The sequence below is a fragment of the Rhineura floridana genome, chromosome 8, assembly GCF_030035675.1.
Source record: "Rhineura floridana isolate rRhiFlo1 chromosome 8, rRhiFlo1.hap2, whole genome shotgun sequence".
Lineage (NCBI taxonomy): Eukaryota > Metazoa > Chordata > Lepidosauria > Squamata > Rhineuridae > Rhineura > Rhineura floridana.
Window position 1 is genome coordinate 105,475,950 of NC_084487.1, and position 16,172 is coordinate 105,492,121.

The window sequence follows — 16,172 nt, forward strand, 5'->3', positions numbered from 1 at the left end:
CTTGTTAGGATTTATCCTAAAAAAAGAGAACATACCGTGCTGGATATGGCTAGGACTAGTTTACATTTAACTCCTGCTATACAAGGCCCCATCCAATCTATTGCTTAAGGTAACATTCCTTTTAAATTGGGCAATATCCTCCAAAGGGCCAGTCTATTTATTTATTTTTATTTATTTGCGGGTGTGATTTATACTCACTCTTCAATAGGTTCCGAGGATGGCTTACAAAAAGTTTAAAGTTGTGGTAAACAAATTAAAACAAAAGCATTAGAAAAGCATTATAAAAGACAGCAGAAGTAAAAACACACACAATTGCAGCATAAAGGCACACAAAAGAGAATTTGAAAGCCTGGATTTTATTTTTAAAGGGTCGTCACTTGGTGCCAATGTACCATCAAGGTAAGTCTCAGGTGAGCTCTCCTAGGCAAAGCACTCTACAGTCGGGGTGCCACTGCTGAGTAGACCCTTCCTCCTGTAGCCGCCTGCCACATCTTAAACACTCAATGAAGAACCTCTGTTGAAAATCTTAGTGTACAGGCAGGCACATGGGGAGAAAAGTGGTCCTTCAGGTGTCCCAGTCCCAAACCATGAAGGGCTTTAAAGTTCAAAAACAGGACTTTGAAATGAACCCAGAAATGAACTGAGAACCAATTATTATTATTATTATATTTATTAGTCGCCCATCTGGCTGGTTGACCAGCCACTCTGGGCGACGTACAAGATAAAATACATTGAACATTAAAAATTAAAATTTAAGAACCCAACAGTAAAACTTAACCCATTCCAAAGGCCTGCCGGAAAAGCCAAGTCTTCAAAGTCCGGCGGAAGCTCATCATAGAAGGGGCATGGCGGAGATCATTTGGGAGAGAATTCCATAGGGTGGGGGCCACTATTGAAAAGGCCCTCCCTCTGGTCCTCACCAGCCTAGCTGTTTTAACCGGTAGGATCAAGAGAAGGTCTTCTGAGGCTGATCTTGTTGAGCGGCATCCCTGCCGATGCTGGAGGCGCTCCTTCAGATAGACTGGTCCAAAACCGTATAGGGATTTAAAGGTTAAAACCAACACCTTGAATTGGGCTCAGTAAGCAACCGGTATCCAGTGCAACTCCATTAACACTGGAGTGATATGGTCCTGCCGGCAGCTGCCTTTGATCAGACAAGCCGCTGCATTCTGTACCAGTTGCAACTTCTGGACCGCTTTAAAGGGTAACCCCACGTAGAGCGCATTACAGTAGTGTAGGCGAGAGGTGACCAGGGCATGTACTACTGGTGGGAGCAGATGGTTGGGAAGGTAGGGGTGCAGCCTCTGTATCAGATGGAGTTGATACAGTGCCGCCCGGCTCACAGCCGAAACCTGAGCCTCCATGGACAGCTGGGAATCAAGGATGACCCCCAGGCTGCAGACCTGGTCTTTTAGGGGCAAACAAACCCCATTAAGCACCAGGTCTATATCCCCCAACCTTCCCTTGTCTCCCACAAACAGTACCTCGGTTTTGTCTGGATTCAGTTTCAGCTTATTCCTCCCCATCCAGCCACTCACCGACTCCAGGCACTTGGACAGGGTTTCTACAGCCAACCTTGGTGAAGATTTAAATGAGAGATAGAGCAGCGTGTCATCCGCATACTGATGACACTGCAGCCCAAATCTCCTGATGATCGCCCCCAGCGGCTTAATATAGATGTTAAACAACATCGGAGAGAGGATGGAACCCTGTGGCACCCCGCAAGTGACAGGCCAAGGGTCCGAAACCTCCTCCTCCAATGCTACTCTTTGGTACCTACCAGAGAGGAAGGAGTGGAACCACTGCAATACAGTGTCTCCCACGCCTAACCTCTCCAGGCAGTCCAAGAGGATACCGTGGTCAACGGTATCAAAAGCTGCTGAGAGATCGAGGAGGACAAGGAAGGTGCCTTCGCCCCTATCCCATGCCCTCCTCATATCATCTACCAAGGCGACCAATGCTGTTTCAGTCCCATGTCCAGGCCTGAAACCCGATTGAAATGGATCCAGATAATCTGCTTCCTCCAAGTGCGCTTGCAACTGCTTTGCCACCACCCGCTCAATTGCCTTGCCTAAGAATGGCAAGTTTGAAACTGGGCGGAAGTTATTCAAATCTCGAGGGTCCAAGGAGGACTTCTTTAAAAGTGGTTTTATTATTGCCTCCTTGAGCGCTGATGGCATTACTTCCTGTTCAAGTGAAGCATTTACCACCAGCTTGATCCCCTCGCCCAGTTTATCTTTACAGCTCATAATGAGCCATGATGGGCAAGGATCAAGTAAGCAGGTGGTTGGCTTTAAGGTTGAAAGCACCTTGTCCACTTCATCAGAAGGAAGAAGCTGGAACCTATCCCACACCACCAGAGCAGCACTGGTCACCTCTGGCTCACTCACTGTATCCACAGCGTACGGAATAGCACTTTTGATACGATCGATTTTCTCCGTGAAGTGCTTTGCAAATTCGTCACAGGTGACCTTATCATGTTCCATTGGTTCCGGAGCAACTGGACCGACCAGGCTCCGGACCACTTGGAACAGTCTCCTGGGACAGCACTCCGCAGATGCAATAGAGGCAGCATAAAAATCTCTTTTTGCTGCCCTTATTGCCACGATAGGTTGCCGCCACAGCTCTAACATGTTCGATCGTCATCAGAGCGAGACTTCCGCCACCGGCGCTCTAGCCGTCTCACCTCCCACCTCAGAATTCGCAACCGTGGGGTAAACCACGGTGCCGTCTGAGTTCTATTCAGGGGGAGAGGGCATTTCGGAGCCACCGGTCTAATGCTCCGGTGATTGCGGTATTCCAACCTTCCACCAGGGCATCAGCCGAGTGGCTGTGTGCCTGCTCCAAATCCCCAAGCGCGTTCAGGAATCCATCAGGATCCATCAAACGCCTGGGGCGGACCATCTTAATGGGTCCTCCACCCCCACGGAGGGTTTGTGGCATCGAAAAGTCTACCTTCACCAAATAGTGGTCTGACCATGACAAGGGTATGATGGAAGTATTCCCAATTTTCAGATCACTTCCCTCCTCTCCCGAGACAAACACAAGGTCAAGTGCATGCCCGGCTACATGGGTGGGCCCCATAGAAATAAGGTGCAGCTCCCAGGAAGCCAATGTGGTTGGCATAAGCATACTGTGATCACAACACCTGATCCCAGTTAACAACCTTGCCATGTATTTTGGACTAATTGCAGTTTCCAAATGATCTTCAAAGGCAGCCCCTTTTATAATGCACTACAGTAGTCCAGCCTTCTCCAAACTGATACCTTCCAGATGTTTTGGACTACAATTCTGATGGGAATTGTAGTCCAAAACATCTGGAGGGCACAAGCCTGGGGAAAACTGCAGTAGTCTAATCTGAAGTCTAAACTGTAGAAACACTGCTCCTAGCCAATACCTGTTGATATGTGGGCCTTATACACCCATACACACATACCCTTCCTTAAATACTGTAAGTCATTTTATCACCTAAATTTAATTTTTTTAATTTTTTTTTCCGTTTAACTTGTTGCTGATTTTATTGTAATTTTATTGTAATATTGTATTTTAATCTTGTTTTGTTCACTGCCCAGAGAGCTATTCGCTATGGGCGGTTTAAAAATGAAATAAATAAATTAAATAAATAAAATAAGTATATAGATGAATACAGAGCCAATTAGTATTTTGGGTGCAGGGGTGAGGGATTGTTATTTAATAGAGAAGTTCACCACTGGCTTAGGTTTTCGAGTTTTTTTCTTGCTCATGTTATATGCCTATGGGGCCTATTGTCCTATGGGGCCACATTTCTCAAACAGTGGGCTGAGACCCACCAGTGGGCCTTTGGCCACTCTCAGTACCACACCTTGCCCAGCACCTCCTCTCTTGTCTGCCACACACCCCCAGCCGTGCCATAACCTTTTGGATGGACCAATGCCAGCAACAGGAATTCTTTGCATGCTGAATAAAGGTGTCTGGGTGACAGAGAAATTCAGGGAGGGAGGAGGAAAAGAAGGTCTCCTTCCTCCATGGGAAAAGGACCAAAGGAGGTGTTGAAGGAAATTAGTGAGAGAAAAGGTTAAATAAAAAATAAACAAACTGCAAATAGAAAGGAAGGGGTAAGAGAAGAATGTAAGGTGAATGTAAAAGGATGTGGGGTGGTGGATGAAAGAAACAGGAAGGGGGAAGAATAATGAACAAGTTAAGTGAAATGAGAATGGGAGAAGAAACTAGGAGATGGGTAAAAATACTTTTGAGAGACACGTGAGTATGGGATGGGTAAAATATAAAAGAAAAGCCTTCTCCTTGTACAGCCCCTGAGTCAGCAAATTCTGCCTTAAAATGTGGAGGCTGAGTCACCATACCTTCAGACTGAGCTTGAAGAAAGCTGAACAGTGGAACTCCTTGCCACAAGGAAGATGCTGGGGCAAAGCATTTAACTATTTGTCAAGATGGATTAGATACCAGAAGAAAATGATGTCAGTAATTGCCACTGGGCCGTGGGAGTAGAAGGTATGAGAACCCCTGTTGTAGGCCATTTTGGCCTAGTGCTCATTGAGGTGGTAAACCTGTGTCTGAACTGTACCACTTCAACTACAGATGGGGTCTTACACAACTGAATCCTCCTTCATACAGAAACAAAAAATCCCTTCACATGAACACCTAGATGTCAGGGGAAAGGCTAGACTATAATCCTTATTTGTCATCTAGTTTTCCACCTGGAGGGATTTTTTTTTCCTGCAAGGAGGGGCATTCAGTCACGTGTGACTGTAGTGTGAGGTGGTTACAGCCCTGTCACAGAAGTACTGCATTAACGAGATCTAGGCCTTTGTCCTTGCTCTTTCTCCCTTTCCCCAGTGTCTTTTCTTGCTACTGCCATAAAGATGAAGTGCTGCAAAGGACTATGAGGAAGAGGAGGATAAAGAAGTGAACCGCATACTTTTGCCTTTTCTCAAGAAGCTGGTTAGGCATAACATAAATGAGCAGCAGTTATTGAGACAAGTTCCCAATTACCTTTCATTATACCCTGCAAAAAATGGGAAGGGTTGTTAACCTTCTACCAAACCTCCAGTTTGGTTCTTATTTTCTGTTGTGGTAGGTTTGACAGGCAGCAGCAGAGGCATGTGACAATACACCTCTCGGGGGCTTCACACATTAACACTTTTCTTACAGGGCAGTCACTTCTGTGTAGAAAAAAAGGCATGGTACTCACGTATTTAATCACAATTTCACTGGTATGTATTTTGCTACATAAATGCATTTGGAAGCTGCAGACAATGAAACATATACACATTCAGGAAAATGCATGTACGTGCAGTCATTTGGGATTTGGATGGCCTGGCTTCCAAGAGGCCATCTGTAAACTGACCCTCCTTCTATGCCAATCCTAAATAGCTTCTTTATTGTGGGAGGGCAAAAGAGAAACCCTAATAAGAACTCTTCTCTTCCTGGAGAATCCTGATAATGTCTCTCTCCTAACACACAAAGAGGCTGGCACGCTCATAAAGCCTGAAGGAGAGTGTGTTGTGCTTTTGTTTTAAGTTACTTTACTTCCTGCCTTTGTTTAAAATAGGGACGAGGAGCCTCTGGCTTTCAGATATTGTTGGACTCCAACTCCATCAGCCCCAGCCAAGGGCCTGGGATGATGGGAGCTGTAGTCTAACAACATCTGGAAGGCCACAGGTTCCTTATCCCTCCTTTAAAACAACAACAAAGAAACCAGGGTGGCTAACAAAAGTGCAGTACAATACAGCTGGTCTAAATAGGCCAACAGAGCAGCAATGGGGAACCTCCAGCTGAGCAGTCTAATTAGGTCCTCCATGCCTTCCTGTTTTGGCCACGCCACCTCCACCTGCCCTACACTTGATATCCTATATGACATCAGGAGTGGGGCATTGGGACATCAGGTGATTGTTAGGTGGGTGACTCCAGCAAAACAGAGGCACCTTCTTGAGTTTCCCTCTCCTTCTGAAAGTTGGAGCATTAGCTGCCTGCTGATGAATACTGGGCTGGGAGCAGATATTCTCTGAGTGGCACCTGTCCCAGCAGGTTGATAGAGTCTGCCTCATTGCCTGTCCCTCTCCTTTTGCCAGGGGTGAGGTAGGCTGGCCACTGATGAGCTGTGGGTCAGGGAGAGGAGCAATTGGTCTCAGGAGGCTGAGGGAAGTGGCCTTGCCATCACTCCTTGTGGCTGGGTGACCATTTCACTTACTGCATGGCTGAGCAGGAAATAGGCCTGTCTGCAGAAGGAACTGTAGTAGTAGTTGCTCTGTGTTGCAGGCTTTCACCAAAGGGATATATAACTGAATAATGCAGCTCGCAAAATGTATAATTACTATTCACACGTACCATTTTTTTAAATGCCCAACAATGAACATTAGCTCACCAGAAAATTTACATGTAAATAATTTTGTAGGTTTAAGCAGGGCTTAAAATATGCCAGGATAAAACTCAGAAACCGATCTTGTCTCCCAATTTTTTTCTTTCTTTCTAACATTTCTTACTTGCCCTCCACTTCAGTCTCCCAGGGTGGGCTGCAACCATATAATGTTGTAAAAACAAGTAAAACAATTACAATGATAAGAAACAAGTAAATCACATAAAACCATTACACAAAAGATAGATACAGCAAAAGAGGTTGGCCCCACACAACAAAATGCCTTAGCTGTTGAAGGCCAGGACACAGCTTGCGGTGAAACCTATACAACAAAGATGCGAAATGTACCTCTGTGGGGAGTGAGTTCCACAGTTTAGGGGCTGCCACAGAGAAACCCCTCTGTCTGGCTGCCATTCCCCACACATCTTGGGATGTCCTTCCTTATATTTGCAGGCTGGCTGGCAAAGAGGGTCTGCCTCAAAAAAAGGAATGATTTATCTAATTCCTCATCCCGGATGAACAAACAGGGCTTCTTAGTCAACAAAGTTCAAACTTCAAGGCACATTTTAAGTCCTGGCTGCTCTTTATTTTGCTAATTAACTTCTGAATTTAAACCAGCTTTTAGTTAGGTATGAATAGCTCTTTCCCCAGTAGAATGATTTCCCCCACCCCTTTGCATGCTGCCTTAAAGTACACCTCTGTTGCTTAGAGTCCCATTATGAAGTGTAGCTTTGATTAGACAAGGAGAACTGTCCAAACCAAAAGTCAATCCAATTTAATCAGAGTTTTGGGGTGAGCTGTCAGACTGTGTCATTGACATGTCCTATCCATGTCAGAAGTATCCACTTGATTTTACCTTGATGTTAATTAACTTGCAAGGGATTCATTGGCATGCATTCTTTGGTCTGCTGTGTAAAGGGCGACTCAACTGTTCAGTCTATTCTCTTCATTTAGCTGTCTGCCTGACAAATCAAAATTTTGCTTAAACACACACTAAGCCTAATTCTTTTGTTCTTGGCAAATACTACCAGCTTGACAAAAGGATTTCCACTTCAGCTCTGTAACAACTGATCAATCTCTCTCTACGCTTCTCTAAAAACATTGCTTTGACCCTTCTGACTTGTGTTATCAAATGGACTAGGGGAAAGCAAACACCACTATTTTGTCCTGTCACACTGCATGAAATGGTTAGTGAGAGAGGAAAAAATTATTTCCTGGTTGACGGATGGAAAAGAAGAACATTCTAAACTTGGCTCTGCCAAGCCCATTACCACAGCTTAAGCAATTTCATCCTGTTTAGCCACATTTTGGATATTCAGTATATGTCAACATTTGCAAATGAAAGTGACAGTCCCAAGAGAACAATTTCTAAATGTCTGAAAATTCAGAGAGCCACCAGTGAATGCTGACAAGTCACCTGCATGGAACAGTCTGCTTTCCCTAGTATATGCCCAAGAAGTGAGGGAATGTGTATCTGTTTTCAGATATTGCAGGGTTCTGTCCTTAAAGCTCTGCTATTCAACAGGTTTATAAATGACTTTGATGAGGGCATAGAGGGGATGCTGCAAATTTGCAGATGACACTAAGCTGGGAGGGATAGCTAATGTCATAGAAGACAGACTCATGATTCAAAACTATCTTGGTAGTCTGGAATGCTGGACTCAAGCCAACAAGATGAAATTCAACAGAGACAAATGGGGGATTATATTTCAGTACAAAAATTAAAGGTGTGAGCAAAGGATGAAGGAGCACATTTGAAAAGGATCTAGGTGTCTTCATTAAGTTGAATGTAAGCCAGCAGTGTGATGCAGATGCTAAAAAACCTAATGCAGTCTTAAGCTTCATTAAAAGAAGCATCAAGTCTTGATCAGAGGAAGTAATATTTTCATTCTATTTTGTTCTGGTCAGGACACCTGGAATACTGTGTCCAGTTTTGTGACATTTTAGGAAAGTTGTATTATTCTTATTATTTATATACCACCCTTCCTCTAGATATAAACTATATACCTGTTTTTTCAGAGGGAGTGCAATCCCATTCAGAACAGGCCATCTCCCTAATTCCAGAACTAAAGACCCACCTACCCATAGCACCTCCATCTTGTCAGAGTTAAGCCTCAGTTTATTGGCCCTCATCCAAACTATCACTGCCTCCAGGCCACTGCCCAGCACCTGCATAGACTTTCCTGATGCAAATGAAATGGAGATTAATGCTAGTGACATTGGCATAGAAGAGCACTGACAAGCAGGGGCATGTCAAGAGGAGGGTTGCCTGAGTGGCGGATGGGTGTGGAGATCAAGCTGGGTATGTCAGGGCAGTCATCAGAGGGGAGCCTGCAGCTGTGAGCCAGGAGCTGACCCAGGAAGTCAGAGCCAAAGATCACACAGAAGCCAGGAAAATCTTGTTGTTAAGACAAGGACTCAGCCCATGCAGGAACCTTTTTATAGCTCTTCCTATCCAAGATGGCTCAGTGGTCAGCCCGGGTAGGTGGGACAAGGCTAGAGCCTGAGAATACCTCACTGCCAGGAAGGTGAAGATGATGATGGTGATTAATGATAATAATTTATATATCACTTACTTGCCAAAATGGCTTTTAAGATGTGTCAAGCTGCCATTTGATAGCTGACAGCACGGGACAACTGCATGCAGAACGGAAGATTCCTAGTTCTAGCCTGTAATCCTCTCCACGTGACAATTTATCATATCGTTGCTGGGAATTAGAGTAGTTTTGGTAGGACAGGCTGTGATTGCAATCCATTGGGATGTTCAGCTGTGCAAGCCACATGCAAATGCATCTTGACAGCCAGCGTAGTGTCACGATTAAAGTGTTGGACTAGGACCTGGGAGACCAGGGTTCAAAGCTTCACTCCACTGTGAAGTTCACTGGAAAACTGGGGCCAGCCACTGCCTTGCAGCCTAAACTACCTCACAGGGTAGTTGTGCGGGGAAAAATTGAGGAGAACCACGTATACCACATTGACCTCCTTGGAGGAAAGGTGGGATATAATTTTAATGTTAATTAACGAATGAGCACTAGCATTCTTTTTTTAGTGAGGGTTTGGTAGGAGAACATCCCAAGGGAATCTGCCCTGAGTCACGGTTTATTGTACAAGTCTGGATTCACAGTACAGGTCTAGAAAATCGTTTGTCAGTAAGTTAGAATTGCTGCACTGGAAGGAAGAAGAGTTGCTCTGTGGATAAGCCCAGCAAAGTTACTAGACCACAAAAAGAGTTACCGGCCAGCCTGCCTAAAATGCTCATTCATGGTCAAAAAGGAAAAGAAGGTTTTACAAAGCCTTAACTGATGAGCTAAAGCGCCACAGGCACTCAAGCAAGTAGCTATTTACAAGCATAAATTAGAGTGTCTTCCTCTTTCTCAACCTCCGATTCATTCATATAAACTAGACCTCATCACCATGTAAGTGAAGAACACAGAACCACGGCACTTGCAGATTACACAGCTCTAGATAACTTGAGTCACTGAGGCAAGGCACTTCGATAAAAGCAAAACAAAGCAAGATGTCCTGGGTTACTAGCTAATCTGCCCCAAGATCTCTGTGAACGTAGTTATCACTGGTTGAATATATAAGAAAAGAGAATAAAAGTGGACAAGAGACTATCATATATTCAGATCGGGGGTGGGTGGGAATTGCTGTTCTCTTTAAGTGTTTTCACAGTGCTGTAAATTATAGACAACAGTCAAGACTTGTTCATTTTCCAGGTTCAACAGACTGCACATGCTTTTCAACAGTTGGCATCAATGATCCTGTAACATCAGCATTACATATCATTGTGGGTAAGTGTGTGCCACCTCTGAATTGGACACCTTGCTACAAAGTTCATGAACACCCAGATCCTCAGCAAGTTTACTTAGTGGGGATTTATATCCAGTAAATGTAATTACCTAAGACTTACTTCAACCCATGCTATTGTTTTGTAGTGTTAGGGAGCAATTCTGCAGTTTAGTTTTGCTGACTGAGCACCTATAGTATTTGGTAGAATCCCTGCTATGCTACCAGAACTTGAGATACGCTGTTGGCATGACCCCTGGCCCCCAAAGATACACAGCAGAACCCATGCCCAGCAGCAGAGACCAGGATGCTCCCAGCTCTACCTCTGTGGGGGTTGTTACGCTCCTGTATCCTTGCGATCTCTATGGCAGGTATTTATGCAACAGGTGAAGGTATTCCTACCATATAGCTGATCACATGGGGGGCAACACTGCTGCCTGCCGAGTCACTGGCCAAGGCACAGGAGTCCTGCCGGGTTGATCAGTTGGCAACTCCACACGTTTGTTTTTCTCTTTCAGGATCTAGTCTATTCCGGATGTTGTTCCATGAAGGTTTTGACGTTGCCATATGTGTTGTTTCTCTTTTTTTGGCTAGGGAATCCCATTCCCAAGTAGTATGTGGGTTCAGCTGGCCTCAGGGTAGGACTGCCAGGAGGAGGGCAGGGAGCCTGATGTGCTCAGGGGCAGTTCTCTCTCTTTCTCTCCCTACACACCCCTCTGCTCACTCAGGAATTGTGAGGCACACAGGCCTCTCGGGGTACATAAGTGAGATGCCTCCTACTACCAAGAAGGGTGTATGAGACAGTCAGCCACGGCTGGGAGGGAGAGAGAGCAGAGAGGCATCATCATGTAGTCCTGCTGGAACGTTACATGGACAGGACTGGCTTGTCAGGCAGAATGGAAGGTGTAGATTTGTCAGAGGGATCAGTGGGCTGAAAGAGTGAGTTGGCCCATGCAGGGGCCAGGATATCGGCCCATCCAACACTCCCTCTGAGTGGCTCATGCACACCTGTGGAGTGGGGGGACCTCCCAACTTTCCTACTGTGGGATTGTACCTTGGATCTGTGTGGTATAGTAGTTAGAATATCGAGATAGGACCTGGGAGACCAGGGTTTTAATCCCAGCTTAGCCATGAAGCTCCCCAGGTGAAGTTGGGCCAGTCACAATCTCTCAGCCTAATCTACCTCACAGGGTTGTGGTGCGGATAAATTGCAGAGGGGGGAATTATGTATGCCACTTTGAGCTCCTTTGGAGAAAAGTGGGGTATAAATACAACAAATAACAAAATGGCACAAATTTAAAGCAGGGACATTTTGTGTGTAAAATATGCTTTCTCCCTGGACCAGGGCTGCTCCTGCATTCCTGGCACCTACGATTGGTTCTTGGAGCCAGGGGCAGAGGAAAGACAAATGCCCCATGATGTGCCTGATTGTTGTCTGCTCCTGTGGCTAAATAGTTAGGGAATTGCCCTGCAGTATTTGCAATAAGGGGGAGTTGAGTCCTAGGAGCTCCCTCTCTTGTGCCCATGGCATAACTTTTTTGGGCGGGGGGCAGAGAGACAAAAGGTGAGTGGAGACATCTCCCCTATTTCTCCGTGTGGAGCCTGAACGTGCATCTCCTGCTTCCCAGCTTCAGGCCCTACGCAGTGAGCTACTGAAGGCTGCTGCTGTCGGTGTGTGATACAGCCCTTGTTGGAGTCCTGACATCACCTCTTGGCTGCTTGTCAAAATGGTCTTTCCCACATAATTTGAGCTCTGCTGGATCAGGCCAAAGGCCCATCTCGTCCTGCGTCCTGTTCTCAGGGCGGCCAGCCAGATGCCATGGGGAGGGCTGCAGGCAGGACCCAAGGGCCAGAGGCCTCTCCCCACTGGTGCTCCCCAGCAACGGGTATTCGGAGGCATAATGCCGCTGACAGTGGACCCATTTAAGGGGGCATCTTGAACCCTGCAGACATCCTGTCCAGGAAACTACGTGGGTGCTGTCTTTTGTGGGTTCTTCTTTTCCCCCTTTTTGTACTGTGCTCCAAAATGGTGCTTTTATAGGCCATATTGGGATCTGACCCCCTTCCAGCAAGTTTTCCCACCCCTGACTGCGCACGTATAAGACATGGCAGCCATTCAAGTGGCATTATCTCCATCCTCAGCATAAGTGTTATATAGTATGGCTCTGATAGTCAAGACAAGCATCTAGCTTGAGTATAAAATCACCAGTAATTAGCTAACACCGTTTCTAGCATCTACATTGGGCAGTTTCTGAATTAATTATATTGGCCAGTGTAGAACCTTTTTGCATAAGTGTCAGCTGTAACTTTAACCTTCCAGTGCCTGGCATCGTATGACATTAGGTGACTGGCAGGCTGGGCATGGTTTGCCCAAAATGGCCTAACAGACTAAATTAGTTCCACAGGGCAGTGGTTCCCCACAACTGTTACAGACCCAAAGTATCATGTAGCAAACTTTCTCTTTGTTTTTCAGTTTAATGCTGGATTTGCAGGCTGAGACAACACAGCCTCCCTGTAACCTGAAATGTTTCTTGTCAATAGGAGACACTCAACCTCTGGATGTCTCTTCCGTACATCGCAATGATACATTTCTGAAATACTTTGTCTCGCTATTGGGGTATGGTTTTTATGGAGATTTATTAAAGGACAGCGAAGGGAAGCGCTGGATGGGGCCTGCCAGATATGACCTCTCAGGTAAAGTTTTGTATTTTTACTCCACTCTTTCGTATAAACCTACAAGTAGCCAATAAACCCTTTTTTTAAACTCACATTTCTGTCAAAGAACAGTTTTTAAAGTCAGCCTCTGAAATAAGGTCATGGATGTTACTAGCCTGCAAAAATGCTTCCTCGCCTGCTAGGGTCTGGGAGAGGAGAGGCAGAGGGCTGTGTCCCTCCTCCACTGATCTCCTCCATTTCTATTCCAGACAGATGTGGAGGAGACAAGGGGGCTGCAACCTTCTTCGGCAGGCCTGCTCACTTCCTTGTGTACAGTCCCATCACCTACAACAGCCATCAGGCTGGTGCTTAAATAGTCGCAACTTATTTTAATAAATGATAGCTCCTGTAGAACACACTTTAAACTGGAACTGTGGGTGATTACTCACTGCTGTAATCTACATAAGATAAAAGAATTTGGGAATAACCTTTTAGATAATCTGTTTATGTGCTATTTCTATATTTATGGTTATTTACCTGTTACCGTCTATTGCAGATTTTTTTTAAAAAAAACACAACTTATTTTTCTAGGGTTATATGCAGTGTTAATCATACTCAGAGTAGTCCCATTGAAATGCATGGGCATGACTTCATGGGATATAAGTATGTTTAAGAGACAAAGACGTAATATAATTGGGCATAGCCCTAATAAAAAATAAAGACAACATTTCAAACGTTCTGAAATGTCATTGAAAATAGCCAAGATGTTTATAAATGTTAGAGGGGGGGAAGGAGGACAAGGACAATCCTGAAGTTTGGTACAATTTTTTTAATAAGCCATAAAATAATTGTAGCGGATCTCTTACAATTAAAAGCTTCTTTCTTTTCAATAAGTAAATTAGTTTAAGAAAGCCATTTTTACAACTGAGCATCTTTTGTTTTCCGGGAAGCTTTAACCTAAATAGGTTGTATTAGGCTGTAGGAACTGTAAAACAAGAAAATGAGGGCTGCATTTTCAAATATCAGGGTCAGGGCCTACACGTTGCTCTGTCCCTAGTTCTCCCAGTGATTTCTCTCCTCTTTACTGCAACATCAAACTTCATCTTATGTCACTCTTCCCTGTCACCTTGCTTTTAACAGTTGCATTCCTGGAAGAAATTTGGGAGACAAAGCTCTTCCTCTCCTTGCATGTACATGTTGGGAGGTGGTTGCATTATGAAGGGCAAAAAGGTGCTTTCCCAGGAAAAAGGAACTTTAGTTGTGCAAGGAAACTCCACCTGAGGAAGGGGTCATTAATTGAAGAGCACCAATATAAAGTGCAGAGGTGGAAATGCATGACAGAGATGGCCAGGGTGTAGTTAAGAGTTTCCTATACATGGCTCTAAGAAGCTTCATGTGAATTGACCCTTATCTGGGATGGGAGAAGGAAGCAATAAGCCTGGATAAAATAACAACAAGAAGATGGAAAATAAGTATCTTTATGCAGTTCTGCAGGAGAATGGGCGGAAAGGACCAGAAGACTTCTTTTTACTGACTTATAAGAACTATTTGTTTCTTAACCTCTCTCCTTGCAGGGTTCAAGGCCTTTCTCTCCCATCATTACTATGAGGGAACAATATCCATTCTACCAGCATCACACACTGTGGGATCTCCAAGAGATAAGAAGCACTGCAAAACTGGGTAGGCTAAATCACATTGTCCTTGATCTTTTTCAGTATACTTGGCTCCCAGGTCGTTTAGGAGTATAGCCTAAGCAGAATGTTTGACTCCCAAACTTACACCATGCGTCTCGTTCATTATATGTGTAAGTTGAATGGTAACGTTCAACTTGGTATTTACCATAAGGACAAGAAGAAGCCAAACAGTCATATGTTTTGATCTCCTGCTTCTGGGGAGGGCTGTAGCTCAATGATTAGAACACTTTGCTGCCATGGGCTCTTTTGGAGGAAGGGTGGGATATAATTTTAATAGTAAATAATAATGCTTTGCCTTTACAAGGTCCCAGGTCCAATCCATGGCATCTGGCATCTCCCTGTAGGACAAGGAAAGACTCCTGTATGAAACTCTGGAGAGTCTCTACTAGTCAGTGTAGACCAAGGGTAGCAAACACAATGCCCTTCAGATGTTTCGGACTACAACTCCCATGAGCCCCAGCCAGTTAGGCCTACATAGAGGATTATGGGAGTTGAAGTTCAAAATACCTGGAGGACACCATGTAGGCTACACCTCAGGTGTAGACAATACTAAGCTAGATGGACCAGTGGTTTGACTTGATCTAAGACAACGCTCTTCTGTCTTGCCCAAACACTTTACACAGCCGGCTATAGCAGCTCTGTCCCCTACCACTCAGGACAGATCACAAGTGTGTGGCATCCACATGTTGCACCATTAACAGGCAATGTCACTCACAACCAGCCCCCACCAGCACTCTTGCTGCAAGGGAAAGGGGCCCCTGCTAGTCAGAGTCCCCTCTCGGATGACCAAAGATTCCAGAATTTTTAAAAAGCATTTTCTTTATACAACTGCATCTTGAAACCATTACACTACTACAGCTGTTTGCTTCTGCAGCTGGCATGAAGAGATTATCCCTCCATTTTATAATTCTAATGCTTAAAAAACACTTGATAGCTAGAAAAGAAATTAAAGCCTGTTTCTCATGCTTACGTCCATGCAAGGGATTTGGGGCTACTAAATGTAGCCCTAATAATAATAATAATAATGATAGTAATAGTAATAGTAATAATAATAACAACAACAGTTGTATCAGGAAGCCTGGTAGCTGCTTACTCCTTACTCATTTATTTCTCATCAGTCTACCCCAGTGATGAGGAGCCTGTGGCTTTCCAGATGTTGGATTGCAGCTCCCATCAGCCCCAGCAAGCATAGCCAATGGCCAATGATGGGAGGCATAGTCCAGCAACATTTGGACGGCCACAGATTCCCCACCCTGATCTACCATGCTCATTATTAACACACACACACCTCTCAAAAGGGCCCATAGTTAAATTCTGGCCCTTTGTGAAATGTTAAACTGTGTATAACAGAGGCAATGAGTACAACGGACCACTGGTTATACCTTCTGGAGGCAGGTTGTTACTGGTTTAAGACTGCAATCCATAATTTTGTAGGATTTCACTCACGACTTAAGGGAGCAGAGTAGCCACCTCTGCGTTTGAAGCCCCAATGCTTGCACCAGCTAAGGAAGAAGAAGGCAGCCAAAAGGCCTGGTTCGGGTTCATTCCTATCACGTGTCAATAGCAGAGCTGGCACAGGATCCAGAAGACCCCTTGCCAGCCTTGCTCCATCCCCTTCCCATGCCCGAAACACCCTGGTTCTATGTTTTATGCTGGCTTGCCCCCACCATTTAAGCAGGCGC

At 44.9% G+C, this 16,172-nt stretch overlaps 1 protein-coding gene across 1 annotated transcript in view; it reads left to right on the top strand.

Annotated features, from left to right (window-relative positions):
* Positions 1 to 16,172, top strand: part of CERK (ceramide kinase) — a 47,870-nt gene that overhangs the window by 17,511 nt on the left and 14,187 nt on the right. Inside the window, exons 7-9 of the mRNA XM_061640277.1 lie at positions 10,072 to 10,146; positions 12,683 to 12,835; positions 14,371 to 14,476. Of these exons, the coding sequence (XP_061496261.1) occupies positions 10,072 to 10,146; positions 12,683 to 12,835; positions 14,371 to 14,476 (334 nt within the window). The remainder of the gene's footprint in view (positions 1 to 10,071; positions 10,147 to 12,682; positions 12,836 to 14,370; positions 14,477 to 16,172) is intronic.